The following is a 27,639-nucleotide window of genomic DNA, read 5'->3' on the forward strand; positions in this document are numbered from 1 at the left end:
AGGTCCTTGCTCTTGAAATCCGGGCAGGATGACACAGTTACTTAACCTTTAAGCAAATCAAGTGTCGATAGGAGTGGGGAATGAGAAAATTACTGCCAAGTCAAGCCCACAGGCATCAGAGTGACAAATATTTGGCGCATGTGTTGTGCCTCCGTCGTTTCAGGCCCCCAAGAATAAATGAAGGGTTGGGTGTGCAGGCGGAAAAAGTTGAAAATTAAAATTAAACGTTTAAATATTTGAGAGAAGCGCCCGCCCTATCGGCTCCCTGGCAGGAAAAGTGTTAAATTGCCGCTTTCAGCAGAATGTCGATTGATACAAGGGTGGGATTGATTCGCTGGTGGCCCGACTAATGAAAGCCATGTCGTTCTTTTCCAACCCCCCGCCCAGTTTGCTCACCATTTAACCAGTGATTGGATCACAACGGCCCCATCGGCCACGCCTAAAAGGACCTTCGGACCCAGGACGATATGAAATTCATGTGAAAAGGCGCAGCGGGCCAAGTGGAACGCAAAAAAACACCACGATTTATTTATTTTCCGTGCTAAAGTCCATAAGAAGATACTCTTTCAATTTATACTATTCTTTTATGGAGTATGTATGAAACAGCGGAAATAGCTTACATCTTAGGATGAGATAAGATCAGGATGTGAAAAAGATAACACAAATATGTATTAAAATATTACTTAAAATATAACATACACGTATTACAATTTGTGGAAATATAAATATACACATTAGCTTGTGGATTTATTTACTACCAAATAAAATAATACCCGCGAATTGTGCAGTGGTTTTTGCCACATTAGTGTACAAAATAGCCATTATGCGAGCCCTGTGGTCCAGAAATGGGGCCAAAAAAGAGGACTCTTCGGCATCGGACCATCGGGGGTGGTTACATATTCAATAGCTTTTGAAAAGCATGCTTAACAATAACAGCAGAGAGCAAGAGGCAGATGAAAAAAAGGGCGAACCATCGGAGGGGCTCCATCACCCATCACCCATCACGGAGCAAACACACACTCAGACATTTGCATGTCAAGTCCTGCCGAGGACCTTCCACCCCATCCCGCTGGCATTAAAAACGACCATGAATAAATTTTAACAGCGCTTGTGTGTTAAAGTATTTAATGCTTAAAGGCTCAGGCAGTCCGGCCGTGCGCCTTTAGCCATGCCACATGTTGAGCCAAGTGCCTGGAAGAAGGAGCGTTACGCAGGAATGTGTGTGAGTGTAGCTGCACCGAGAGAAACAGAAAGTTAAGACAACCATAGACTAACAGGCTCATTGGACACATACAAATATATTTATCTTTGCGGTATCGTATTTATATATATTTGTTTGCTCATATTCTTTAAGAACTTACCCCTTTCTTTTCCCAGTGCTTGCTATTACGATTGTGGGAGTGTGCGTAGATGAGCAAGTAAGCCTGAATAAGTGTGTGAGTGGGTGGGTAAGTGAGTGGGAGTGTGGGTGTGGGTGTGTGGGCGTGTATGTGGGCACTTGTCACTTTGACAACACGTCGCCATCGTCATCACTTCACACTCAAACATTCCCGGCGTTGTCAACGACGTCCGACCGCTTTTTTCCCCCCAAAGTGCTCACATCCAAAGAATCGCTTCTCGGTTGGAGCTTCTTAGTGATTAAGCACATAATTGGATTCATTCCGGCGTATAGCTCGTCTTCTCTCTTCAGAAACTTTTTGATATTTTACGATGCTGCGGCAAGGATTTGTGGTGCCAAGCATTAATTGCCTTGTGGTTGTCAACAGCATATGTCGGTTCCAGGCAGATTTCCCACTTACATGTACGTGATAATCAAGGAAACATTCTTATAAAATTCAGTATTTTAGCTCTACTCTTATAAAATAAAAATGCGAACATTTAATCGTACAGAACCTTTAACCATTTTTGCACAGTGAACAAGATTTTCCCCTTTCCCTCCAAAGAATTGAAATTATCCAAATTCCGCTCAAGGACATTTAAGCCCGGAGCAAAGCCTCAGACAGTGGTCAGTTTCCAACTGGGGAAGGGACATCTGTTCGCAGCTTAGTGAGGGCTTAGTCCAACGAGCGCCCTATTGTCTGAATTATGAAAATTGGTCATCACATGGGGCGCGCAGATGCTGACGAGGCAGGATATGAGTGTGTGTGGATTTTATAAATACCCGTGACTGCGTTATAAATTATTCAATTTGCTTAATACAAAATCAATTCTTATAAATTGAAATGGTCTTTGGCGTAGCGATACAAAGATCATGATAGCATCATTATTGTCGCTTAATCATCATAACAATCAAAGGGTCGTGTGGCTGAGTGTATTACACAATAAACATCATCATTATATGTAATTGCACGTAACAGTTACTCAGTTCCAGTTCGGATGAAAACTCAGCCGCTTTTGTTCTGTGGAAGGGGGTGGAGTAGTGGTTTTTCCCGGGTGGCCATGGATGGTGTTTCTCTGGTTGAACGAATGTGGAAAACCGCATTTGTTATGCAAACGCTCATTAAAATGTTTGCCGCGTTACGCATACGCATTGTTGGACGAAAATGAAATCGCATACAGTTTACTTTTTCTCCCCTCAAAATTCCATTCGATTTGTGTGATTTTCTTTTTCAGTTTTCGCTCTTCCCTGCCCCACAGCATGACCACTTTTCGTTTTAACTTTTCACAGTCCAAAAGAAGACATTTTCACCTGCTGTTCTGCACTTTCCACTTAAAGTACAACAAGGCCAAGAACGGTAGAGTTGTTCTGCACTGACACTCTGAATATTTCAGGAATTTCTTAATTGTTCGGGAGCTCAGCCAGAGAAAACGGAACATTTCTTCAATGGCCACTTATTCTATAATCTCTGTGAGCATTAAATAATTCAAAATATAATTGTTTTTATTCGTGCACTTGGAAAAGCGTTCTTTATTCATTTTAAATAGCCTATCTTAGGCTTTCGTTTTACTTTAATATTTAATTACTTATGTAATTTATATTCTTCAAATTATAATCAACAAGCGAAAAAGAGTATAATAATTTTAAGTTTTTCTCTGTGTGCGCGTGTCTGTGATTATATTTTATATTTGAAAAACAATTTTCCAGCAACGACAATGAAAATGTCGGCTAAGTTTGTGCGGGGTCCGGTTCCTGGTCCAGTTGACCAGGACAACTCAGCATGTGGCTCAAAGTGCCCGAAAAAAATTCGAGGCCAGGCACTAGATGAAGCATAAGCAACACAACGCGAAAAAAAGCAAAAAGAAACAAAAAATAAAGCAAGAAGAAACGCAGAAAAATAATAAAAAGAAATTGGACAATAAAATACAACAATTTATGGCGTAGAGCAATCCTTTCTGGTGGCACTTCATGGGCAAAGGCGGAGGTGGCACCAAAAGTCGGGTTAAGACGGCAACATTGTTTGCGGTGAGAAGGTGGTGTGTGTGGTTCGGTGGGTGGTGGTTCAGCAGATCGTCATTGGAAACTAAACGAAAATGTTTAGTATGATTTTTTTATTTCACTTTGCCGTTTTTCTTTCTTACCCGGTCACTCGCATCCTTTTTTTATATTTATTTATTATTACTGAGTTTTTAGTGCTTTCATATTTTTGGTTCTCTCAGGGTTGACAAGTCCCGATTTATGTTAAGAGGATTTCGGGTGAACCAGTGCGCCGGGTATTTCAAAATGGCAAATCAAAATTAATACCGTAATAACTTAACAAGCCTGCTGTTGTGTAAAAGGCGTGCCTGATACCTATTGATTTACAAACAAATATTTTATTTTAACTTGGCACAGTAAAACTCTACAAATACTATTATTTTATACCGAAAATATTGGAACATAGCACTTCTGGTATGCCATTATCCCCCTGTATCCAGGAGCATTATACGTACTTGGCGCCAGTTTCGCTTCACTCTGGTTCGATTTTTCTGCTCTCGGGTTTTATTACTTTTATTAGTTTCCACTGGTAAGTGATGGCTGTTGGGGCTGCCAGTGGTATGGCAGTATGGCTGCTGGTAACAAATGTTTAACAAAAGTTGTTGCCTCTGCGGGTTTCATTCCAGCTGCCAGCGAGATGATTTAAACGAGACGTGCGTTGCCAGCCAACGGCAATCGGGTCCTTTTAGTGCCAAGGACGAATCCCGAAAAACCGAAACTTTATTTCATTTAATTGAAATTTTATGTAAAACACACATTTCGTTCCGTTTGATGCATAGTTTTTAACGCTCGCAGCGCCGCACCCTTCACCCCAACCAGAATAAAAAATAAAAAAAAATGTGAATTATTTGCAAGTTTTACGAGCATTCATTTATGTGGTTTTGCGGCAAGCGGATTCCAGCTGCTTGACCTTCGTCCCGAAAAAGCGAGATAAATTCCATGATTTCTCACTGTTTGAACTGTTTTGGCCACCAAAGCGGAAATAAATTACATTGGAGAGCACGGGAGTTTTATCTACCCCGGCTTAGGGCGTATAAAATGCGCTGATATAAACAAACTGAAACTGCAAATCCTTTTATTTTTACGTTCGAATTGACAAGCCAACCCCTGACAGAACTCAGACAGATAAATGGGCGGGGCAAGGATGAGAAACCCGAGTGCTGGCAGGATGTGTACTTCGAGTGCTATCATCGCAATAAGAATAAAGGAAAAGCAATGTGAAGTGGAGCTGGAAGTGTTGATGGTTGTTGAGGCGTTTCACTCACATTCCCTGATTTCCTTGAGTGGAAAGCGAGTTTTCCTTAATAATCCGTTCCGAAGTAAGTCGAAAATAATTATTGAGCCATAATAGTTAGTTTTATAATTTTTATGAATTTATTTACGTTTTGTTTCGGTATTTTCTGCTGGCCACTTACGACATCATCCAATTTACACATATGAATTAATTAATTTATTATTTGTTCGTTTTTGGTTATTTTCCAATTCACAACTTGACATACTTCCATACAATTATATTACTATTTGATCATTATTCATACAAATATGTACAGGGTGTCAAAACACTGTTCACGTGATCAGTATTTTTCAAATATTTTCCTATACGGTTACAGTAAAGTTTCCCACTTTAATGTAGGCTATTTGCAATCAATAAAGTGTTTTCTTGATTTTTACCATCAGCAGTAAAAATGGTTGAATTCGTTTGTAATCGCTTTTTCAGATTTGTTTGTTGGTAAACATTAAATTATTATAGTTATATAAGTAGTAATAATATAGATCTGTAATTTAATTTTAGTTTTGATCACATGTGTTATTCTTCGCCTTTTTGTTTTGTTCGCCCATGAAATATGTTTTGGTTTGATCTATTTTTCAACGCCTTTTTGTTTCTTTTAACTAAATAGTTTAATTGAATTGATAGCTGGGGAATGACAATATTCTGTAGACCCCTTTGAAAAATATATTTGATGATTAAATGAAAACAAAATATTTAAGCGTACATATCTATACAATAGTGTGTAATACAGGTGAGTAAGTGTGGGTATATGAGTTAAATAGTTCTTGAACAAACGCGCTTGTAGTTTCCAATTTGCTTTCTATACAATATTTATTTAATATTATTTCTCGCTTAATTGGTTTGCTTGTGAACTTATTTGCAATTTTGGCGGGTTGAATTTTGTATGGATCTATTAATTATACAATATGTTTATCATTTCGCTGCTATTCGTTTGGTTATTCGAATTCATCGCCTTACTTGAATATTGATTAAAAGATTGGCATTTAAGCCTTACAAATGATGCATAAAATGTGGTTACATTCAATTCGTGCATTGAATTACATTCCTTTTTTTGGTTGTCCTCGTTTTGCAATAAACCTTGGCTAATTAAATGTTTAATGTTAATTAACTAATTAAATGGGAATTTCATTTAGGATCATAACGAAATTAAAAACCCTTTAAACGCATAATGTTTTATAATTAAATCGTTTGCGCGAGTGCGGGCTAATGATTAATGATTAATGATTCAGATTAACGAACTTTATTCGGTATCAGATCCAAATAAGCTCACCAAAAGTCGCCTTTATAAATTCAGTATTTAATTCATTAACTATTAGCTATATTCCTTGTAAACTTTAATAACTTTTTCATAGAAAAAATACACGATGAAAAATTAGATTTTCCTTCTGTACTAACATTGAGCTTGACTTTTGTGATTAGCCTCGGCTTTTCTTTTAATCCACTTTCCACTTTGTTATCGGCTTAATAATTTTAGACTAAATGTGCTTTACTTTCGCTATTATAGGCTTTACTTTTTTAGCGCTTGTGTGCTCCGGTTTTCTCCTCATCCCATCCTCATTTTTTAGCTTTTCCTTCTTTTTTTTCTGACTTAGAACTACGGCTAGAGATAAAAACAAACATGGCAATGATATTTACACAATGTTGGCTAGTTCGGGAATGGGGGCCAGAAGGGTTGGGTGGTCATTGGGGGCGATTGTGGGTGGGTGGCGGTAGGTGGCGGTCTCCTCGTGCCACTTTGTATTTGTTTATGGCCGATGCCAGCTGAGCAAAAAGTTTTGTGCACTGAGAATGAAATCAGAGTTTATGGAAAACCACAATTCGTTGCAATTCTTAAATCTTAAAATATATCAATGAAATAAGGTTTGGAACATTTAGTAACTTTTAGTCGGAAAATCTATAAAACAAACAAATAGGTTTTATGAAAATTGATTGATTCTTTTTTCAGTGCACCAACAGCGGTTGGCCAGCTGCTCGACTCTGAGCGATTGCAAAATGTCGGCGTTTTTTCCAATGTGTTTGTGTGTGTGTGTGCTCGCCTGCATGTGTTTGTGCAGCATCATGCCACACACACACACACACACACGGCCAGAGAAACAATAACAAAAACAACATCGTCAGTAGCTGAGAGGGGGAAAACTTTGTCAATTAACCTAAAACAAGTTTCACTTTACAACACGTACGCTTGACATAATTTTTTCTAGCCATTTTCGCCACAGTTTTGCGATGAATGAAACGCTATGCATATGGGTGAACTTTACAAATGGAGAAATTATCACGTTCTTGGTCCTTGATAACGACAATAGGATCGGCCCATAATGTCTTCGGCTGGAATTGACTGATCAATGGGTGCCACTCGCAAAAGTTCCATCTGATCGCGCACCTGCAAGTAAATGAAGTACATTTGATTGGATTAATATACCATTAGAGCAATTATTTATGCATGCGTGTGTGGATGTGGCTGTGGGTGTGGGTGTGGGTGTGGGTGTGGGTGTGGGTGTGGTAGTGACGACAGCTGCACTTGATTGATGAAAATTGCTGCATTGCCAAGCTGGCACAACTTACGAAACTTATTTAGCGTAATTGCCAAAGTTTTGTTTGAATTTTCAAATGCAGAAATGATTTCTTGGAACTTCTCGCGTACTTCTTCATATGGCATTAATATTGTTCGCCAGTTTTAGCGCCGCGCTTTGCCAACAAAATTGGAATTGCATGTTAGTTATGGTAAACATTCTTGCCAAAATTAGCAAATGGGTTTACACAAATTTATTGTGCGACTGTTTGAGATTAAAACTGGAATTGATCTCTGGAAGCACTAGAAATTATGTGGGATTTTTCAAACTTTCTGCTCCTGACTCTGCTAGGGTGCTTGAAAAAAGGATGTCATTCAACACGAAAACAAGAGTGCAGACTTAAATGTTCATAGAAACCTCTTCCGCATGTCTAACTCACACACACAGTTACGCACTCCACACACACACACACGCACACACACAAGCGCAGTGAATCCTTAAAGAGAGGCCAAAATCTGAATGCCAAACAGGCAGCTCCTACTCCTGGCAAAAGTTGAAGCACATTTAATGCCACAAAAGCAAAAAAAGCAGAAGAGAGAGGGGGCGGAAAAAAACGAAATAAAATGAGAGAAAATGTTTTGTTTTCAACACCAAACACCTTTTGAGGGAGTGATGGTGAGGCCTAGGTCGGCTGGTCCCATTTCCTGGGTTTTGTTTGCCATACAACAATCGAATTTACGACTTTTTTATGAGGCTTTATGTGCGCCCTGCCACACAAACAACAATAAAACGTCAGCTTTGGCTCAGTCATTGCACTTTGTGTGCATGACCCACTCACACAAAACAGTGGAGCACAACAACTATGCGAACTTTGAGCCATTTGCCTTTTGGCTAGACTTTTCCGGCCTTTGAGCTGGATTTCCCCCACCAGCCCCTGTCCATTCAGTGAAAATGAAAAGCCCTGTTCACTGTTACAGTTTGAGTCACGAGTTCAAAGCGGAAAATGACTACCCACACCACCGCGACACAACGCATTTCCCTGCGAAAAGATCCAAATCAATTCTCAGAAGGTCAGCGCAAACACTTTAACACTTTCACAAGCACAAAACACGAAACTAGCATCTTAGATTTTGGCAGATTATAATAATAATTTTGATTTAGGTTAAAGTGAGAGATTTTTATCATTTAATGCAAAGGGCCAGTTTTATATGGTAATCTATCATGGAAACTGAAAAAACTTTTTTACATTCCGTAATAAAAAAATAATACAATATAAAATACTGTATCTAAATAAAATCACCATTTCATCTCTGTATAAAAACATAATTTTAGCAGTAAAAGTTCAAGTTCGCTACTTATTTATACCAAAATGGAATTGACCCCCATTTCAAATCACTTTGTTTCCAGTGCACACAAGGGCTGCGAAAGATATTTAAATGAATTTGTCTCGCACAAATTGCTGCCATTTGGCCATCTGAGAGGCAAAGCCTCCGTTGCCGCCACTTGGGCGATGTGTCGTGCCAAATTCTGTTCTTCGCTCTCGCATTAGATATAAAAGGCTAAAATAAAAGATACATTTACACAAACACAAGTGGGGTGTGGGCTCAGTGAAGAGCCTGAAATCCTTGGCTTTTCTTTGCCCTCGACGAGGCTGCTTTTGTGTAGATAAAAACTGGCGTCGAGAAAATTATCATGTTCATGGGCTATGGCTATGGGAATGGCTCTCGGAACAGATCCACTGGCCACCCCACCACCCACAAATTTGCGGCCATCCTTGTCGTCCCAAATGTCCTTGGGCTTGTGTTCCCAGAACCGGTTACTTCTGATAAATCTGATCGGAGCATTGCTAGTTTTATGCGACTTGAGATATGCACTTAGTTTTGAGGCGTTTTAAAATTTATGGTGCCATAAACTTACAGGGACGTACACAATCATTTAATATTGATACCAATCTATGCCGAATGGTTGTATATTTACAATTTTTTTATATGGAATAGGAGAATTCTATAGAATAGAATCTAAGAAGAATATGTAGGAACATAATAAATTTAATAAGCTTTAAAACTCGCTGCCTATATTGTCTTTATTATTAGCATTCAAGTAAATTATTCATAAATCTCAAGAAATCATTTCGAATTAGATTTTAAGAACACCCTGTTCTGAATTTCGACCGAGTGCGTGTCCAGCCTAAAAGGGTATTATATATGTGCTGGTTTGTGCTCGTATACATGTTCCTGTGAGCGTTTGTGCCAGATGGCAATCATTAAAATGGCCTTTTGCCTAATTTCTATGACTTGCTTAATTATCACAGCCATGACCGACCTAGTCCCATGGGTACACACAACGCAAAACAGCATTAAGCTTCTAATAATTGAACATTTGACCCGCTTTTCGTTATTATTTAATTGTATTACGAGCCGAGCTTTTGGCGACGTTCATAAGTAGGCTATAACGTATTTTATTTCACCGCTCCCAGAATTGAATTGGGGGATTTCGAGTGCGGTTCAATGAACTGGAGTCTTGGGCTGCTGATGCAAAACAAAGGCAAATGTCATTGCGATAAGTATATATGGCCTGGCTTAATTTGCAATGCTCTGGGCTTTTTGGCCAAAGATAAAAGGCGTTGGGTAACATTTTTAATTACTTTTTACCGCAAACGGCTGAAAAAAAGGGCGAAAAATACAGAAGCAAACAGAAACGTATTAAAATACAATTCTTAATGAGCATTATGGCCATGTAATAAACAGCAGTAAAAAAAAGAGTGTATTGTGCTATATGGTTGCTTGCTGAGTGCAAAGCGCAATAAAAACTCAGCGATTTTAATCAGTCGCGCTGCAAAGTAGGCAATACTTTTGTGGCCTTATTTTTATGCTGTTACCATTTTCATTACCACTTTCCCTCTGATGGGGTAAGAGCCCCTTGCAAGGCCTTGTAATAACGGACATTAAGTATTTCTACGTATTATACAGCCGCTCTGAACTAAAACTAATTACAATGTAGAGACCGCGGAGACGCCGCGAGAATATGATTAAAGTTTGCCGGGTCGCCTCTCAGTCAGCTAGAGACCAAGAGCTAAATTAAAAAATGCTGCGGCATCTCTTTCTCAACTTGGTCAAAATGGGGCTCAGAATGGGTGAAACGTGGAGGAGGTTTTTGTAATCAGCAAAAGCAATGAAATCTAGGAGCTTGGTCACGGTTCACGCGGCATATGATTTATTTTTCATATCAAATCCTTAAATTATCCAAGCAAAAGGAGCAACTTTGCCAAGAGGAAGCGGGCAATTATTTAACGATTTAGATTTGGGAAACAGAGGGAAAACTTCACATAAGCTGGGCTATTCAATACCCAATCATGATATCATTTCCTTCATCATTGAAAGGCTTATTCCTATGAAACAACTTTATGGATAGGTTTGCCCATTTGATGAGAAAATAACAAGCATGTTGGACTATACCACCATTTAATTGCCATTCCACTCAGCCTATCAGTTAATTTGAAGAGCATTTTTCACATTTTGCAATTCAAAAGCACGCAAGCACACAAGCTTATTTAAGCAGGCTGGAGTGTTGTCTACATCGTTTAGTCATACATCTATCTATCCATTCATGCGTCGAACCGTCCAAGCACCCAACTATCAAACTATCTAGCCACTGAACTGAAAAACAAACCCACTTTCAAGTCTTTCAACTGGTACTAGCCTCCGCTCGAGTGCCGTTCAATGCCGAGGAGTAACTTCCTAGAGAGGGGCTTTGGCTCTGGCTCTGGCCCATCCCGTATTGATCTAAATTGAATGCTGCTTGAGCTTGGAGTGCCCAGACATAGTCATCGTGGAGCAGTGAAAGAAATCCCAGAGCGAAGCCAAGTCCCAATCCCATTCGCAGGACCATAAGCTGCATCCAGCCGGAGAGCAGACGGCAAACAAGCTGACCGCATCCTGCAAACAAACTGCAGAGGGAAGCTGTTGCTTCGGTTGCGATGGTCAGGCTCGTGTATAAATATCGGAATAAGCATTTGAAAATCCTTTTAAAATTATTTCACAACTTGCGTCTTTTCGACGTCAAGCCAATGTCCTGCCAGCTCTCCTCCCAGTTCCCCATTAACCTCGCCATCCTCCTCCTCTTCCACTCCAAGTATGTGCAAATTCCATTGCAAAGCCACATTATTCCTTTTATCCTTGCGAAAGGAATTTTCCAACTGCAATAACAGCCGAGGGAGAGAAAGAGAAAAGCAGAGGCCGAGGATGCCATACCAATGTCCTTTTCCCAGCTTCTTTGTTTGTTTGCTGCGAAATGTGTGTTTAGTTCTGGGACTGGCTTCGACTTTAAGTCGGTCAGGTACGCGCCTAATACCTAGAAAAAATATTAAAAAAATAATATCGCCTGGACACAATTTTTAATACTCTGGTAACCTACTTAGGTTAGCTCTGGAATATCCCTAATATACTTTCAGCTTCACAAAACATATGCCACAAAATATTAATTTTATAAAAAGCCCGACGCCTTTTTACCTTATTTCTATTTCATTAGATTTTACGAAAGATGATGTATCTCTTAATAAAACTATTTTCTTCAGAGCTTTAACTCAGCTTTTTTTAATGTCTATGAAACTAGAGAATAGACAGGCTTTTCTTTGCAACTCTAATTGCTCACCCCTTCATTCTGAAAGTTTCTAACACTCTTTGTCAGAGTATCTAAGCATCCTTGGGGGACAGCCCGGTGAACAATAGAAAAATGCCAGAGAAAAGTGAGCAATTTCGGTACGTTTTTTGCTGTGGACTCACCGCTTCGACTTCCTTGAATACACGTATTAGATTCCTGCCAGCCAACTTGGCAATATCCTCCTCCGACCATTTATCAGACTCGAGCAGGGCAGCAAAAAGATGCGGATATTTGGACACATCCTCCAGTCCTTTGGGCACTCTTAAGTGGAAAGCAGTGAAAGCGGAGAGAGAGAGCGAAGAAAGTGGAGAAACAGAACGTTAGAGAGACCATAATTTGGCAAATGAAATAAAATGTAATTGAAGCCGCAGTGCGGGCCAAAAGTTCCCCTACTTACAAGTTGACTCCGTCGTAGCCAGCTCCAATGCCAACATGATCGATGCCGGCCACCTCCCTTATGTGGTTGATATGCGCTGGAGGGTGGACCAAAAAGCACAAGTTTAAAGATTAATAGTGCACAACCAACACCCAGTGAAAGAGCCACTGGGCCAAAAACCACCTACCCACAACATCGTGCAATGTCGCCTGTCCCGAGCAGCTGACGAAATGCGGATAAAAGGCCACCATCACCAGACCGCCGTTTATTGCCTGCATTGGATGTGGAATCGAAATGGGGTGTATATAGATTAATGTGCCCCCAGATTAATGTCGCCATAATGGACTCACAATGCGTTGCAGGACATGATCGGGTACGTTGCGGGAACTATTGCAGATGGCGTGCGCCGAGGAGTGCGAGAATATTAACGGAGCCCTCGAGGCGGCCAGGGCATCCAGCATCGTGGGCACCGAGACGTGAGACAGATCCACAATCATGCCCAGTCGGTTCATCTCCTTGACCACCAGCTGCTCGATGGGAATTGGATTGGATAAGGGTTACAGATTGGACTATCTGGAGGGGGAACATCTCACCTTGCCGAACTGCGAGAGGCCGCCTATGTGCGGGTACTTCCCAGGTTCGTCAACTTTGCAGCAGTCCGCCCTAAAAGATTAGGGAATATTTAAAAATAATATTAAAGTTATCTGCAAAAATAACATGTATAAGCTGAACCCACCAAGGTGTATTGCAGGTGTGTGTGAGAGTCAAGTATCTGGCGCCCAGCTGGTAGAACATTCGCAGGACACTCAAGCTGGTGCCGATGGCATGTCCGCCCTCCACGCCAATGAGACTGGCTATCTTGCCAGTCCGGTGCGTCTGTTCGATTCCAGAAGCAGTCGTGACCAGCGCCATGTGATGCGGATAGAGCTGAACAAGTCGGCGAATCAGGTCGATCTGCTCCAGCGTCAGCTGCACTGCATCCAGATGCTGGGATGAGCAGGGGGCGTAGGCGGACCAGAACTGAGCGGAAACCATGCCCTCCTTCAGGCGGCGCAGATCTGTGTGACTCCAGGCACTCGACGACCAGGGAGCCAGTTCCCGCAGATCGCCGCCAAAGTGAAAGTCCTTCAGCTGGTTCTTCAGAAACTTGCGGATATTCCACGGCAGATCGTTGTGTCCGTCGATGAGGGGCACTTCCTTCAGGACATTCCGCACCCGCTGCATCCGGTAGTCGAAGTCGTCGGCGGTCTTTGAGCCACCGCCGCTGGCCGACGACGCCGCTCCGGCCGAGCATCGCAGGATTGGCAGGACGAGGGGGAAGTAGACAAAGGTCAAACAGTTGAGGCCACAAAGCACGAAGCCCTTTGGCAGCTTCCGCGATTTCATTGCCCCCGAGCGGCACGGAGCTCTAGTGGAAGAGCACGCACTCCGCAGCACTCACATTGATGGTGTTCGGCCTTCTAGCTGAAAGTGTTTTAAAGCAATTTTAAATATTTACAACTCTTAACTCAACTTTTAAGACTGCTCAAACGCTTTACTTTATAAACAAAGAACTTGCAAAACAAAGTCACACTTCTTTTAAGCCTCAATAGCTCTATTAAAATATTATTTTCAAACATAGAGCAATCTGAAATCGGAAAGCTTGCTTGTTTGCTTTTAGAAAGAGTCCTTTTGACCCATGCCTGGTGTTCCAAAGCCGGGAAATTGGCTTAGCCTATTGCATGTGCGGGTGGCGTGATTGAGCTATTGAAAGTTGTTGGCAAACAAATGTCATAAATATAACGCCCACGGCTGTGCTACCGAATATCCCCAGCTCCTGGCCCGAACACAAACTGAGTTCCAAAGCCAGGCCCCCTTTTTTCTGGCTTTGCCACCCCACAAACATAAATAAAACTTTTCATATTTATTTCAGAGCCCAACTTCAAATCGAAATCGCGCACAAAATGCATAAAATGCACAATAAAAATGCAAAATTATTTATAGGAAAGTTTCCTCTCCATTTCTTTTTTTTAAGCCAGCGTATCAGCGAACCCCAAAAAAGAAATCATAGAAAATTTAAATAGTTTCCCCCGATGTTGGGCAGAAAAGTTCTGGGAGGGAAATACTTTATCCATACGATTTTATTTTGGTAGTTTTTATTCGCATACGACATAAACTTTGGCTTGAGCCTTGGCAGGTGGCAGAGAACTAAGCGAAGAAGCCAGGGGAAAATCGAGAAAGCGAAGTTCTAAATATTTCCCCAAGAAATTGAAGCCCCGTATGGCTTGGCAAAACGGGCCAAGTGGGTAAATATTTATATATTCTTTGTCCCAGAAAGTGAAATTAAAGTTTTGCCCCGAAACAGGGAAACTAAGCTAAACTACTTTAATAGTTTTCAACACAGAACTCGGCCACCAAGTTGAGCCAAGAAATGGCCAAAATGAAATGGTAAGCTGAGCAAATGGAGATGCTGGGCCAAGAGGTACTTGAGCTGTTCGTATTTAAAACTATTTTAATAAGAGCAGTTTAGCAGCATTGACAAATGCAATATGTTACTCTAAGTAGGATTACTTCTGCCGGAGAAGTATTAAAGTAAACAGTAAATGCAACTTTAATAAGAGCAGATCAAGTTCACTAGACTTTAAATAATACAGCTAACCAAAATTGTTTTCCGCAAAGTAAGCATGCTAAATCCTCTTAGTTTACTGAACAAACCAACATTTTTATTCCTCTTGTGATTATGTTAACACTTGCTTCTTTTCTGCATTTTTCCATTTTCATTTGTCCCCCTATATTTTCATCTTCATGTGCCAACTGTTGGTGCTGCACCCTGCAGGTCACATAGAAATATAAGTTGAATTCAGAGCGAGGGGCCATTGGCAACCAGAATGTTGATTTTCATGCTCTGATGCCTCCGAACAAAATGAAAACATTCCGCTACAGAAAACTAGGACGATACCTTATCTGCTCTGTCTTTCCTACCATTTCTGGTACTGATTATGGATTCGGCTTCTTAGAGATTCGATTTTCTGCCTCAACATTTTTTTTGCGGCGAAGTTGTGCTGTTAAAGCTATCTGGCCAAACCGAAATTATGCAAAAATCAACAGAGTCGACGATGAGCAGGAAATGACAACATTGACAAGGGCAACGCGCCACGAATATTTTGCGACATGCAAAACGTGACTGAAACGCAACGCACGAATTATTAATACAACAACAGAGAAAAGGAAGCCAAATTAGACCCAGTTGGGTTAACAGGAGGCAAAGGACGACGAAGGACGACAAACAAAGACGGGTCTGCGAAATCGAAAACGTTTGGCGCTTCATTAAACATTGATGCCTTAAAACAACCGTCATGTAAACCGAAATTAAGAGCCACAACATGGGATATTTAATTAAATTGAAGAGGTTTCGTTTACTGCAAGGCAAATAGCCAACTGAAGAGCTGAAGCAAAAATGAATGTAATCCTGGGATTACGTAGAAGTTAATTTAATATTTCACGAACGGAAATAAAAACTTGATTCATTAAAACACTCTTACTCACACTCACTAAAAGTTAATGGCTGAACAAAATCGTTTGATTTTTCACTACTTAGTTTAAACACATCCGTATGCTATATCTGAAGTAATCAGTTCCTAGGGATCGATAAATCGAATTTAAGACTCAAGTCTGAAAGTGGTGAGCAGGTAGTGAGTAATTTGAGTCCTATTGACGAATATTAAATATGGCTGGTGGCGTAATAAATCGTATTCTGCTCAACACTGAGCGCCATACAAATGCAGACAGAGGACGAAATGAGCGCAAGGATAACTGCGTGCAACGCTGCGTATGAGCAATGCATGTGCCCTGCCTTTATTTCATATATGCATTTTTTGCTGAGTGCCAGGCATGGGTGTAGGGATATGCCGGAACGAGCGATGGGGGTTCCTGGGAAATGACAAGAGTGCGCGGACTGAATCGTACATTTATTGCAACATGAAACATTATTTTGTATGGCCTCAAAAAATAACGAACGTAGGGAAGAAAGGAAAGCGAGACGAGTAGGAAGCATGGGAAAAATAAGGAAAACAGGGGGTGGGATGGCTATGAAGTAACCGGAGTGCGCGCGTTGGAAAATTGCAGTAAGGAAATGCGATGTCCTCGTTGCAGTTGGAATTTCCATGCAAAGTGGCAAGCAAATAAATATAAAAATGCTTTTCTTTTCTACATTAGTGCACCATTTAAGGAAGTCGCCACGCCCCCCATCGCCCACAGATACTGCCGAGCGAGTTTGTCGTCTTTCATTTCCATTTTGCCTCACAACTCCCGCAGCAGGAGCGGCAAAAAATAAAGGAAACGTGCCGTAAACTACAGCAGACAATCAAAATGCATTCATGTGCGCTTACTTTACGTTATTTATAATCAAACCCCCCGACTTCCTTTCATTCAGCTCTAAATTCCATTCACTAGCGAATTGTAGCAAACAGTCAATGCGAAAAGCACCCACCATCACCCCTTGGAGAAAATGTCTGGAGCTCCAAGGAGGTTTTGGGATTTCTAAGGAATGCCACCAGGCACCACCCACTGCGATAAGGCTTCCCACCCATAAAGCCGCAGTCGCTGGAGGCCATACTGGAATTTCTTCTGGTTTATGCTTATTCAATTTTACAAGGATAATAAAACGTATCATTAAAAGTCTTGGTAATAGCAGCTGATCGCATGACCAGACAAATTCCCTAAGTGGTTGGGGTACAAACCGAAATTAATTCCTAGAAGATTATTGTTCAAAACGTTGAGCAGGAGAGTTTCTGTTAAGGCACGTGCGCATTATGAGCTAGCTTATTATGATACATTTGAGTAGATGTAAAAATGGGACATGCCAAAAATTATATTTCCACCTGAGTCGATGCCAATAATATAATATACCACTATTTAATTTCAAGTTCTTATGGTATGAATTTTCTACCACCAGGCTTAAACTTTCAGAAGTGGAAACCTTTTCACAATTTATGTAAAGATAGATATTTGCCTAAATTAAAAGAAGCGGGACCCATATGGTGAAATGAAATAATATTAGAAACACAAAGGGCTCAAATCAAACTTTAACAAGGATGTCCTACACATGTGTCGGTGTATTGTGCTTCTTTCGTTGTTCGCTCTTTCTTGTTAGTCCGCAAACAAGCGAAACTGAACACAAAAATTGAATGGGATTTTTTCGAGGACCGGAAAAGCAGCAGGACCGCCAGCAAACCGCACAAATAACATAACAGTGGAATGACAGCCAACCCAGAGGCATGTGAAATGGCCTAAGAATGAATTGAAATTATTTTACAACATTTTCATGTTTCTTGCCATTTGTTTGATTTGCCTCGACCTTCGCCTGGAGGTCTTCCCTTTATTGTTTTTATTTCCCCTTTTGTATGCATAATTTAGGCTCGAGTGGATAACCAATTGCAGGCGTAAGAATCAAATGAATCCTCAGAAAAATTGGTTGACCCAAAATAAAACGACATATGTTGCGGCATGCCACAAGTAATGAGAGATCGAGTCGCCCAGCAGATGCCCAAATAAAGAGCAGTGGAGCAAGAAATTAAAGTGTTGTTTTGGTTTAATACATGATGGATGTACTACAATGTTTTCTCTTAATGCAAACATTTTCTTTTGTCAGCCAACTAACTACCAATTGTTTTCTAAACAGACATGTTACTTGATTTCTTGAATAGAAACATCAATTTTTGGATTTTTATGCTTGAGATTTTATCCACAATTTTCCAATAAGAAAACTTTACGCATCGAGTAAAAAGTAATTAGCTTGCAATGCGTTTCATACCGGATACTGCTCCATTGAATGGCTTTCTCTATTTTATTGAACTCAATCTCCAAATAGCTTTGCAAATCTAGACTGTCAAATAATAGGAAAACCCAATTTGTATCATTTCAAGAGGGATTCCTGATCCAAGCCACAAAACTCAAACTGCCACAGACCATAAACACTTTGTCCCGACCAAGACTAAAAATGAGACGAGGAAAAGGTAACAAGCATTTATAAATGCCACAACAAAGCTAGTGAAATGTGAGCCGAAAACTGGTTGGAGTTTCCAGTTCTGGAAAAGCTATAGCTACAGGGCGTGGCCGAGAAAGGGGCGGATTAGGTTCAAAGCAAATTGTTGCGGAAGGCAGGAATCAACATTATCATCAGCACGCAGGATGCTGCTCAGTCGGTTATAGGATACTCATTCTCATTCTCGTTTCGGGCAAATGCAGATGAGGACGAGACAAAACACAGACACAAGTTTTGGGAAGGGAAGGATTTTCCCAGCGTGTGCGTGTGCGTGTGTGTATGTGTATGTGTATGTGTGTGGGCGGTGGCGCGGGGGAGTGTCTTGTGTCGCCTTCCGCATATTAATGAGCCGAGTGCCACAAAGCCAAGCTAAACGCGCTCTCATCAATTGCTCAATATTATGACTCTGGCTGGCAGAAATCTGCATACGAAACCCATATTGGTATGTATGCTGAATACTCAGCAAGCCCCGGGATAACTATTTTGCATTCTTTGTTGCACACATTCTTTCGCTTTTTGGGAACTCTCATAAGAAGTAAAGTTGAATTTAAAAGGAGAACTTATACAAGCGAGCTTTAAAGGCTAGAAAACCCATTTAAAGATCATTATACCCTAGTATTTTTAACCTAGTATTTAATTTAAGCGAAACTGCAATTTTACCATGAATATTGGTTCAAGAACGTGACATGTTTGCTGTACTTTCAAATATGATACCGTATATTTGATACGAAATATAACAAGTTGAACTGAATTTCTTACCAAAACAAGGAGCACAATTTATCATTCTTCTGGGCCACGAACGCACTCCTCTTTTCCTCACTTCCTCTATAATTGAATAAGAGTTAAAACACTGCTTGTGCTTGAATTTCAGACTCTCATGCACTGCACTTTCGGTTCACATAACTAGCATAATCAGATATTATTTCGCTTTGCTTGCACCACAGTACGTAACGTATACGCCGCGGTGTACGCGGGTGAGCGAAGGAGACGCGCAGCGCAAGTGGAACGCAACACGTGTTGGGCGACAGGTGCCGAGCGTTTGGCACACAACTCGACCGGCCGACGCACGAATTCGAACTGAAAACTGAACCAGAATCCCCAAACGAAACTGGGAAGCGAGTGAGGCAGGCACGAAGACCGAAAGAGCACGAAGAACTGAGGACGAAGCCACGAGGCGCAGAGAGCGCGGACAATGAAGAGCACTTTGGCTAAGGTTCCTTCATTAGGTAAGCACATTATGGCATTAACATTTAGCCATTATATCACTTTAACTGCAGAAACCTCAGCATAGACAATCTATGAACTAGCTGAAATCCTTGAAATGTCAAATCCTGTTCATCAGCCATTCTTTTCATTCAGAAAACTATGCCAAAGTCGGATTAGGCCACTTCAAAGAGCGCGGATTTCTCTTTTACCCAAGCAGATTGTATGCCGAAGTGGCGAAATAGGGGGATATTTTCTCACAGTATGCACTCGCAATCAGCTGTTGCCAGTGCCAGGGGGTTGAGTCCTTTAACATTGCAGGAGGTCAGGCATGGCGTGAAAGTCGCTTATCCTAGCTGCTGCTGCTGGCACCCCTCGATTTTGTTGCGCTGCCTCTGAAGCGCCTGATGCTGATGGTCACGAAAAATTCATTGACCGCCCCGAGCAAAGCAGGTCGCTCGTAATTAAGGCTAAAATACACCATATTAATTATTCTTCCCCACTTTCAGCTGGCAAATGCTTAAGTAGAAAAGGAAATGTTGTTGACAGCTTATAAGATACCAATATTTGTGCAGCTTACACTTCCTCTTTTGATGCTATTTTAAAGATAGCTTAGAAACACACTTACCTCACTTAGTAAAAGTGCTTTTGAATGGGATGAGTATGACCAGCAACGCGTGGTTATAGATTTCAATCAAATCTATATTGAATAGATCTTCAGACCTTAGGATATTTGATGACTACTTCACAGATTTTTGATTTTTATTTCAATTTGTGCCGCCCAGAGCAAAGCTCAAGCAGTTAAAAGCTGTCCGCGGAGCTGCAGCTTACAGCGAACTACCATCCGACGGGTTGCTTCCCCCACTAAAAGCTCTGGCGCTGGGCTTTATTTTGGATACCGTTCGTTTGGGGATCTGGGCATTTTTAGCGCTTGGCTCAGTCGGCTGCCCAACACCGCCGGCGACGACCTCCAAACAACCTTTTGGGGTCTCGCTCGGCATGTCTCGCTTATTTCGCTTTGGAATTTCACGTTGACGCCGCAGTCCGCGGTAGCAGAGCCATCGGCAGCGGCATCAGCAGCGGCAGCGACAGCGGCAGCAGCGACTCGGGCCGAAAATAAAAGCGTTAACCGCTCTCCTCCAGTGCAGCAGCAGCAGCGGACCCAGCCAGTAGCCAGCAGCTAATCACCACCACATCCCAGATTCAGTTTCCAGTTCGGTGAGTGGGCGTGATACGCAGTGTACAGAACCCCTAGCCCCTAGAAAATTTAGATAGACAAGTATTTCCCACTCGCGGCGACAGTGCAGTTGAAAAGTCGCGTAATCGTTCCCATTTCTCTGGTTGTTTCGTAATCCAAATCCACAGCGCAGCAACCAATCTGTAAGCGAGTTAGTGAATGTAGTTTAATTACTCTCTAATCTCAGCATTTCCGCGTGCTCGGAACTTTATGACAAGTTCTAGAACCTTGAGGCCGTCGAGTGTTGTTGACCTATGCACTGCGGTAAAGGGAGTGGGGGGGATACGTGAACTGCAGGCGATAAGAAGCCTTATCGGGTGACTTTTGGCTCACGAGTAGTTTTCTCTACCGGCTCAACCGGCTCTCTTACTTTTCATTCGCTCTCATTCTCACTCCACTTCCCACTTCTCATTCGCTCTTCCACTCGAGTTCATTTGCTTATTGGCAGGCTTTCAACTGCAATTTGTAGTCGCCGCCGCGGTTTTCTTTATAAATAGTTGGCGCAAATGCTAAATGTATGTACTGTACATCGGGAAATACATACATTTCACCATCGCTGTCTCGCTTAGACTTCAACTAGCCTACGTCATCGTAAATTCATCGGTTTGTTGACGTCTTCCTACATGTTTTTGCCTATTGCATTTTGTACCTACCATTTAATTTAATGAGAATGAATTTAGGTGAATGAAAAAGAGTAGTAATAGGGCGTACAAATGATAAGAGAGGGCACAAGTTTAAGGGTTGTTTCCGAACCCACAGGAAACAAGTTTTGGAGTGGCAAGGACTTCTTTTCAAGGTCAACCTGATTGGCATTTTCAAGAAGAACTTGAACATTAAAAACAACCCAGTGTTATCCCTTCGATGTTTCAGGTATTTCTGTATCTTCTTTAAATTTGATCTCAGAAGAATTTATAATAGAAATATATAGGCTTTTTATTCATTAGTTGTAAAGTATTTTATAAGCTAATCGATGAAATAAGACTAGATAAGGTACATTCGAATATCTAGCGAACAATTACCAAAGCAAAGTTATTGGGGTCACATAAGAAGGGCAAGTAGATAGACACAAGTATTGAAGTACGTGCTCAAAGTTAGCTATTTCCAGAGTAGTTCTTCTAATACTTGTATATATAATAATTACCACACAGCTAATCAGTTGACGTCAGTTCGTAGTTATTACATCTGTAGTAATATTATCTTCCCTGGTGGATGTTCCTTTGACCCACTGTCTGCATTCGAGGAGGCCGGACCTAAAATCTCGTTATGATAATGCGAAACCTTTGGAACCAAAACGCCAACGCCACTGGGGGCTCGTTTTTTCGAAATTTTCACTGATAGGAGATACAAAATGAGACCACAAGTATAACTTGTTTGTTCATCTTTCCGGAGCAGCTTCTACCATATTCCATGGAACTTTTTGTCTCTATGTAGATTTTGTTAGTCGTTTTTTATCAGCTTGTTTTTGTACCAGCTCACAAATACATATAGACGGACATGTGTCGGTTTATTTTTATATACGGTCTCTTGATAGGAGCGTAAATTTATTTTGATTGTTTTTTGTTATGCGTTGACTGCTCTTCGCTCCTCCTTCTATTTTGTCATCGTATATATTTCGCCCAGTTTCCGAAACATTTCAGTCTTCGATTGATTGCCGGCAAGTGTAGGTGGGTGTTGTCTCCTGAGTGAATCCGAACCATCTATAGATAACTCATTCTATAGATAAAGCTCTACATATTTAGTGTTGTTCTGTGCGGAGTGTTGCTATATCTGTTTTGAAATAAAATTATAAAAAATATGATTTGTATTTTAGAGATATAATATTTGTCATAATATTCACTGAAAAGTGTCAACTTAAAGGTGTAAAATTTTGAGCATATATAATGTGCAGTATTAGTAAAGAAAGTTGAATTCCCAACATATCAAGATTCGAAGTAAAGTAATAGCAATAAATACATATTTCAGGTTATTATAAAGGATATCTGTTCAGCTTAGGAACCACAGGCTATTCACGTGTATACAAAGTGCTAAATATATGGCGTGGGAAATGTAGGCGATGTGGTAAACAATATTTCGCGATAAGTTGCGGAGGTCTAATCTATAACCTGACATTTATGCCATTCCAGTCCTTGGCCCAATGTCAATGTCAAACAAGTATAAACTTAGTTTTTAGTCATCGCAGAGGATTTCGCATCTGTATCTACGTATTGCTGGATACCTTTCGGTCTCTTTCGCACTGGCTATAGCCATCTCTATCGCTCTCCACACGCGCCACACGACTTTCGGTTTTCAACAATTTCTATTCGCATTTCGTAAGCAACAAATTTCGCTGGCAACATTTGTTGCTAAGGCTTGTTGCTTGACCTTGTTCAATGTCAGGCGAAAATTCATGCGCCCTGCGTTGCCGTCGCTGCCTGCAGGGGCAGCGCAGCAGCAGCGGCGATAAAAGTGAAAGTATCCACGTCACGCATTATGCGGGTGTGAGCAAGACAGATGCAGGCAGTGGGAGCGAGAGGGAAGATTCCATGACTTTGATTACATCACAGGGAATTATCGCCGAGGTTTCCGTGACTTTGCTCAGTTACTGAAAATTCATCGTCGAGGTTGGTTCGGTTTTTCTTTGTGCTCTAAGCTTAAATAAATTGTTAGTTATCAATAGGATACAAACAATATAAAATAATTTAGAGATAGCGGTTCAAAGCCAAACAGTGCAGTGCTACCTATTGCAACAATGTACATCCAAGATGATTTTTCTAGAATGTGAAATTTTCATTGATGCTTGTGGGAACTGTAGAAAAGCTCTTTTAAAAGGCAGCATTTTATGTGTAAATGCTGAGAGAGTGAGAGAAAACTACAAAAAGTGAGAGAGAGGAGCTGCAGATATAGAGAAAAGCACGTTTTCGGTGCATGCGCCTTAAATCCCGTTCAATTACTCGCTCTTTGCCATCAAATCAGCTGTGGAAAACACTACCATGCAAGGCATTTATTATCTTCAATGGAAAAATATTCATGAATTGGGAAAAGTAGCAGTGACATTGACCTGACACTGAAAATAAGATGATATAATACCGCAAATGACTCAATGTCTCTAATCGGTTAATTGGGAATTTCACTTCAAAAGGCTTGACCTTTGTAAATTCATTTTTTTTATTGTATTGAATAATAAATTAGGTCAGTTAGGTAAAAAAATCCACCAATTGATTGATTGCTACCTCAGTAGCCCTTGTTATCTACAAATTATTTCTGTGAAAACATATGTAACTTTGAATAATTGCATTTGGGTTGTCCGACTGTGCGGGTCATATATTTCAAAAAAATCTGTCAAAATTTTAAGTTTTATTTTCTACCCCAAACGATTTCAAAATTCTGTGCCTACACAATGCTTTCCTATTATGCACTCCGCTTCGGAGTACGATAGCTAAATTATTAATATCCAATGTCCGCTTCTCTCTTGCATCCAACAAAACAACAACCCACCGACTCAAATGCAAATGGATTTACGTGCTGCAGAACTACACTCGAATCTCAAAAATGACCACCTACTTCAACTACCCCAGCAAGGAGCTGCAGGATGAGCTGCGCGACATCGCCCAGCGGATCGTGGCCCCCGGCAAGGGAATCCTCGCCGCCGACGAGTCCGGCCCAACCATGGGCAAGCGTCTGCAGGACATCGGCGTGGAGAACACCGAGGACAACCGCCGTGCCTACCGTCAGCTGTTGTTCAGCACTGACCCCAAGCTGGCCGAGAACATCTCCGGAGTGATCCTGTTCCACGAGACCCTCTACCAGAAGGCCGACGATGGCACCCCCTTCGCCGAGATCCTGAAGAAGAAGGGCATCATTCTGGGCATCAAGGTCGACAAGGGTGTGGTCCCACTGTTCGGCTCCGAGGATGAGGTCACCACCCAGGGTCTGGATGACCTGGCCGCCCGTTGCGCCCAGTACAAGAAGGACGGTTGCGACTTCGCCAAGTGGCGTTGCGTCCTCAAGATCGGCAAGAACACCCCATCCTACCAGTCGATCCTGGAGAACGCCAATGTCCTGGCCCGCTACGCTTCCATCTGCCAGTCGCAGCGCATCGTCCCAATTGTGGAGCCCGAGGTTCTGCCCGATGGCGATCACGATCTGGACCGCGCCCAGAAGGTCACCGAGACCGTCCTGGCCGCCGTCTACAAGGCCCTGAGCGACCACCACGTCTACCTGGAGGGTACCCTGCTGAAGCCCAACATGGTCACCGCCGGTCAGTCGGCCAAGAAGAACACCCCCCAGGAGATCGCCCTGGCCACCGTGCAGGCTCTGCGCCGCACCGTTCCCGCCGCCGTTACCGGTGAGTCATCAAGGCCAGGTGTCTCTGTACTCCCTGGACTGGAATGCTTGCACCTTGAGTTCTTCAAGTTGCACTTGGTTTTTCAATGAATCCTATCTAATCGATTGCTTGTCCACAGGCGTGACCTTCCTGTCCGGAGGTCAGTCCGAGGAGGAGGCCACCGTCAACCTGAGCGCCATCAACAACGTTCCCCTGATCCGCCCATGGGCCCTGACCTTCTCGTACGGTCGTGCCCTCCAGGCCTCCGTCCTGCGTGCCTGGGCTGGAAAGAAGGAGAACATCGCCGCCGGCCAGAACGAGCTGCTCAAGCGCGCCAAGGTGAGTTCTGGGATAGTTATATCTATGTATTGGTTGTAGTTAGCATTAAGTGGTGAATGTATTACGAATGTCAGGTATTTGCTTCGGAAGAGAGTATTGCACGGGCTAAGAAATATTATTATAGTCCCAACCATTGATCCCGTTTCCAATTCTTAGGCCATCATGTTCCTCCCATTTAAATGGTTGATTTTCGCGCCCATCTATCGATACCCTTATCCAAATCTAATCTATTCAGAAATGCCTTTTCCCAACATTCCTTACAAAGTTTTTCTACATTTTACATTAATTTCATCATCAATAACCACATGTTCATCATGCTCAGGCTAATGGTGAGGCGGCTTGTGGTAACTATACAGCTGGATCGGTCAAGGGTTACGCTGGGAAAGATAATTTGCATGTGGATGATCACAAGTACTGAACAGCGAACAGAAGCATTACTGCCTTAAGATGGCGAAGAACGAGCTTAAATGGGGTAACTTGAGAACTATAGCCGCTTAAACTAAAAACGCCATTAACATACATGCTCATGTCACTCATGCTTCGCTTGCTCTAAACCTAATCCTGAAAAGCCCAAAATCTGATTAATCCCAACCAAAATCCCGCTCTCCTCCCGCTTCCACAGGCCAATTCCCAGGCCTGCCAGGGTATTTACGTGCCCGGCTCGATTCCGTCGTTTGCCGGCAATGCCGACCTCTTTGTCGCCCAGCACAAATACTAAGTCCTAAATGCCACGCACTAATCCCGAGTCACCCGAGTCAGAATCGAGCGAAGCTATATCCCAATCCGACTGCAGATAATCCGCAAGAGTTACTGATCGAGGCCCAGCTGGACTGAGATGGCAGGCATTTACATTCCTACAGCCATGGAACTGCAAATATATTCCTTTTAGCCTTTCGTATACCTTTTACCGCATAAACTGACTAGATCTTAAAGAAAATATTTTTGACACTAAAACCTTTTGTTTTATACCGACGAACAGAAATAAATTATATATTTCTTTTTATAACATGTTATTGATTTTATTTAATTTATTTTAGTTACTTTGTTGTATAGATTGTAGAATATTTTTTATTTAAACTAAAGCTTGTTGCGAGCTTCCTACTGTTAAGAATAATAAATCTGAGTATCTGTACCTGACAGTCGAGCTGAAAACAACGCAAAATATGGCCTGAGCGCTGTTACTTATATATAATCGAATCATAATTTTCCTCCAAAGAACTTGGCAAATTAAATTTTCAAAAACTTCCCGCTGTAACTTTCAGCATGTATTCGTGCGCTTGGATGCGTGGAAAGTTTCTGTAAAATTGCCGCAGGTGGAAAAAGTGGCAAAAGTTCTTCGAGCGCAGCAAAAATCAGTGTAAAAACTTTTCAAGCTGCCCGAAAAACTTTTCTGCTGCGGCTCGCCAAGTTACAACTAAGTAATAATTACGAGTAGGCATTTCTCATTAGGCTTCGTATTTTCCAGGATATTTTGCAGAACGAAATTAATCACTTTCCCCCGCTTTCTTTACCCTTCCCCAGGCCAACGGTGATGCCGCTCAGGGCAAGTACGTTGCCGGAAGTGCTGGTGCCGGATCCGGATCCCTGTTCGTGGCCAACCACGCCTACTAAGGAGTTTGGGTGGACCTTGACTACATGCAACTATAAAGAGAACTACGAAGCAGATTGCTGGAAATGTTTGGCAGATTTGTTTATTTTTACCTTAGTTTCGAGAGCTAAGCAAAGCAAGCATTACAAAAAATAACCAAAAAAAAAAGAAGAGATGAACGATTACACTTTCAAAACATGTTATACTCGTATATATGTAGTACGTGACATTTTTGCAAGTTTATTATACTATAACATTATTTTAGAGAACAACTAAATGATGAGTGCAGAAGAAAGGAATGCATATGTTCGATGGAGAAGCAATTTTATCTTTAGTTTTAAGCACATGAACCTATTATTGTTGAAGTTATTCAATTTCTATTCTATTATTATGATTATGCAAGATTTCAATGAAAACAAAAGGATATGTCGTAAATCGCTAGGCTAAAAACACATTTTATAGTGAAAACAACAGCAATCGCTACCAACAACACCTAAATGTTTTAGGCTTGAATCATTGAAGTCGCACAAAGTTTTTGAATTTTTTTAATGTTTTATAAAAGATCCACTATGAAAATCGATGTTTTACCATTATAATTATTATTAAACTTTATATTTATGATTGATAAGTATAAGTGAAACAAATGACGAGAATAAACAAACACATTACAATAAACCCGAAAAGCCCCCAAAACAA

The 27,639-nt window shown here is 41.5% G+C and overlaps 2 protein-coding genes across 8 annotated transcripts; one reads left to right on the top strand and one right to left on the bottom strand.

Moving 5' to 3' along the window:
- Positions 1 to 4,768: 4,768 nt before the first annotated feature.
- On the bottom strand, positions 4,769 to 19,357 carry LOC6554133 (dipeptidase 1). Its single transcript, XM_015153504.2, has 8 exons — positions 19,033 to 19,357; positions 12,988 to 13,715; positions 12,845 to 12,914; positions 12,602 to 12,778; positions 12,439 to 12,523; positions 12,273 to 12,348; positions 11,998 to 12,136; positions 4,769 to 7,086 (listed from the first exon to the last, which is right to left on the bottom strand). Exons 2-8 carry the CDS (start codon positions 13,635 to 13,637, stop codon positions 6,979 to 6,981), a joined length of 1,305 nt encoding a protein of 434 aa, XP_015008990.1. The 5' UTR covers positions 13,638 to 13,715; positions 19,033 to 19,357; the 3' UTR covers positions 4,769 to 6,978.
- Positions 19,358 to 20,395: 1,038 nt separating this feature from the next.
- On the top strand, positions 20,396 to 27,626 carry LOC6554134 (fructose-bisphosphate aldolase). 7 transcript variants are annotated; one of them, XM_015153763.2, is made up of 4 exons: positions 20,396 to 20,694; positions 24,221 to 25,037; positions 25,156 to 25,355; positions 25,678 to 25,788. In XM_015153763.2, exons 2-4 carry the CDS (start codon positions 24,242 to 24,244, stop codon positions 25,771 to 25,773), a joined length of 1,092 nt encoding a protein of 363 aa, XP_015009249.1. In that variant the 5' UTR covers positions 20,396 to 20,694; positions 24,221 to 24,241; the 3' UTR covers positions 25,774 to 25,788. The 7 variants fall into 7 exon arrangements, with proteins under 7 accessions (XP_015009249.1, XP_015009248.1, XP_015009250.1 ...); XM_015153762.2 differs by lacking the exon at positions 25,678 to 25,788 and adding an exon at positions 26,877 to 27,626 and having other exon boundaries at positions 20,397 to 20,694; XM_015153764.2 differs by lacking the exon at positions 25,678 to 25,788 and adding an exon at positions 25,978 to 26,358 and having other exon boundaries at positions 20,397 to 20,694.
- The last annotated feature ends 13 nt before the right edge of the window (positions 27,627 to 27,639 follow it).

Source organism: Drosophila erecta, unplaced genomic scaffold (genome assembly GCF_003286155.1).
Source record: "Drosophila erecta strain 14021-0224.00,06,07 unplaced genomic scaffold, DereRS2 tig00000000-arrow-pilon, whole genome shotgun sequence".
NCBI lineage: Eukaryota > Metazoa > Arthropoda > Insecta > Diptera > Drosophilidae > Drosophila > Drosophila erecta.

What these genes read in the sequence shown, in the direction of transcription:
- LOC6554133 (XM_015153504.2), bottom strand. Translation starts at nt 13,637, where the DNA reads ATGAAATCGCGGAAGCTGCCAAAGGGCTTCGTGCTTTGTGGCCTCAAC. An exon ending in GCCTCTCGCAGTTCGGCAAG is followed by an intron (nt 12,779 to 12,844) that starts GTGAGATGTTCC and finishes CCCATCGAGCAG; the next exon opens with CTGGTGGTCAAGGAGATGAA. An exon ending in GACATTGCACGATGTTGTGG is followed by an intron (nt 12,349 to 12,438) that starts GTAGGTGGTTTT and finishes TCCACCCTCCAG; the next exon opens with CGCATATCAACCACATAAGG.
- LOC6554134 (XM_015153763.2), top strand. Translation starts at nt 24,242, where the DNA reads ATGACCACCTACTTCAACTACCCCAGCAAGGAGCTGCAGGATGAGCTG. An exon ending in CGTTCCCGCCGCCGTTACCG is followed by an intron (nt 25,038 to 25,155) that starts GTGAGTCATCAA and finishes GCTTGTCCACAG; the next exon opens with GCGTGACCTTCCTGTCCGGA. An exon ending in AGCTGCTCAAGCGCGCCAAG is followed by an intron (nt 25,356 to 25,677) that starts GTGAGTTCTGGG and finishes CATCATGCTCAG; the next exon opens with GCTAATGGTGAGGCGGCTTG.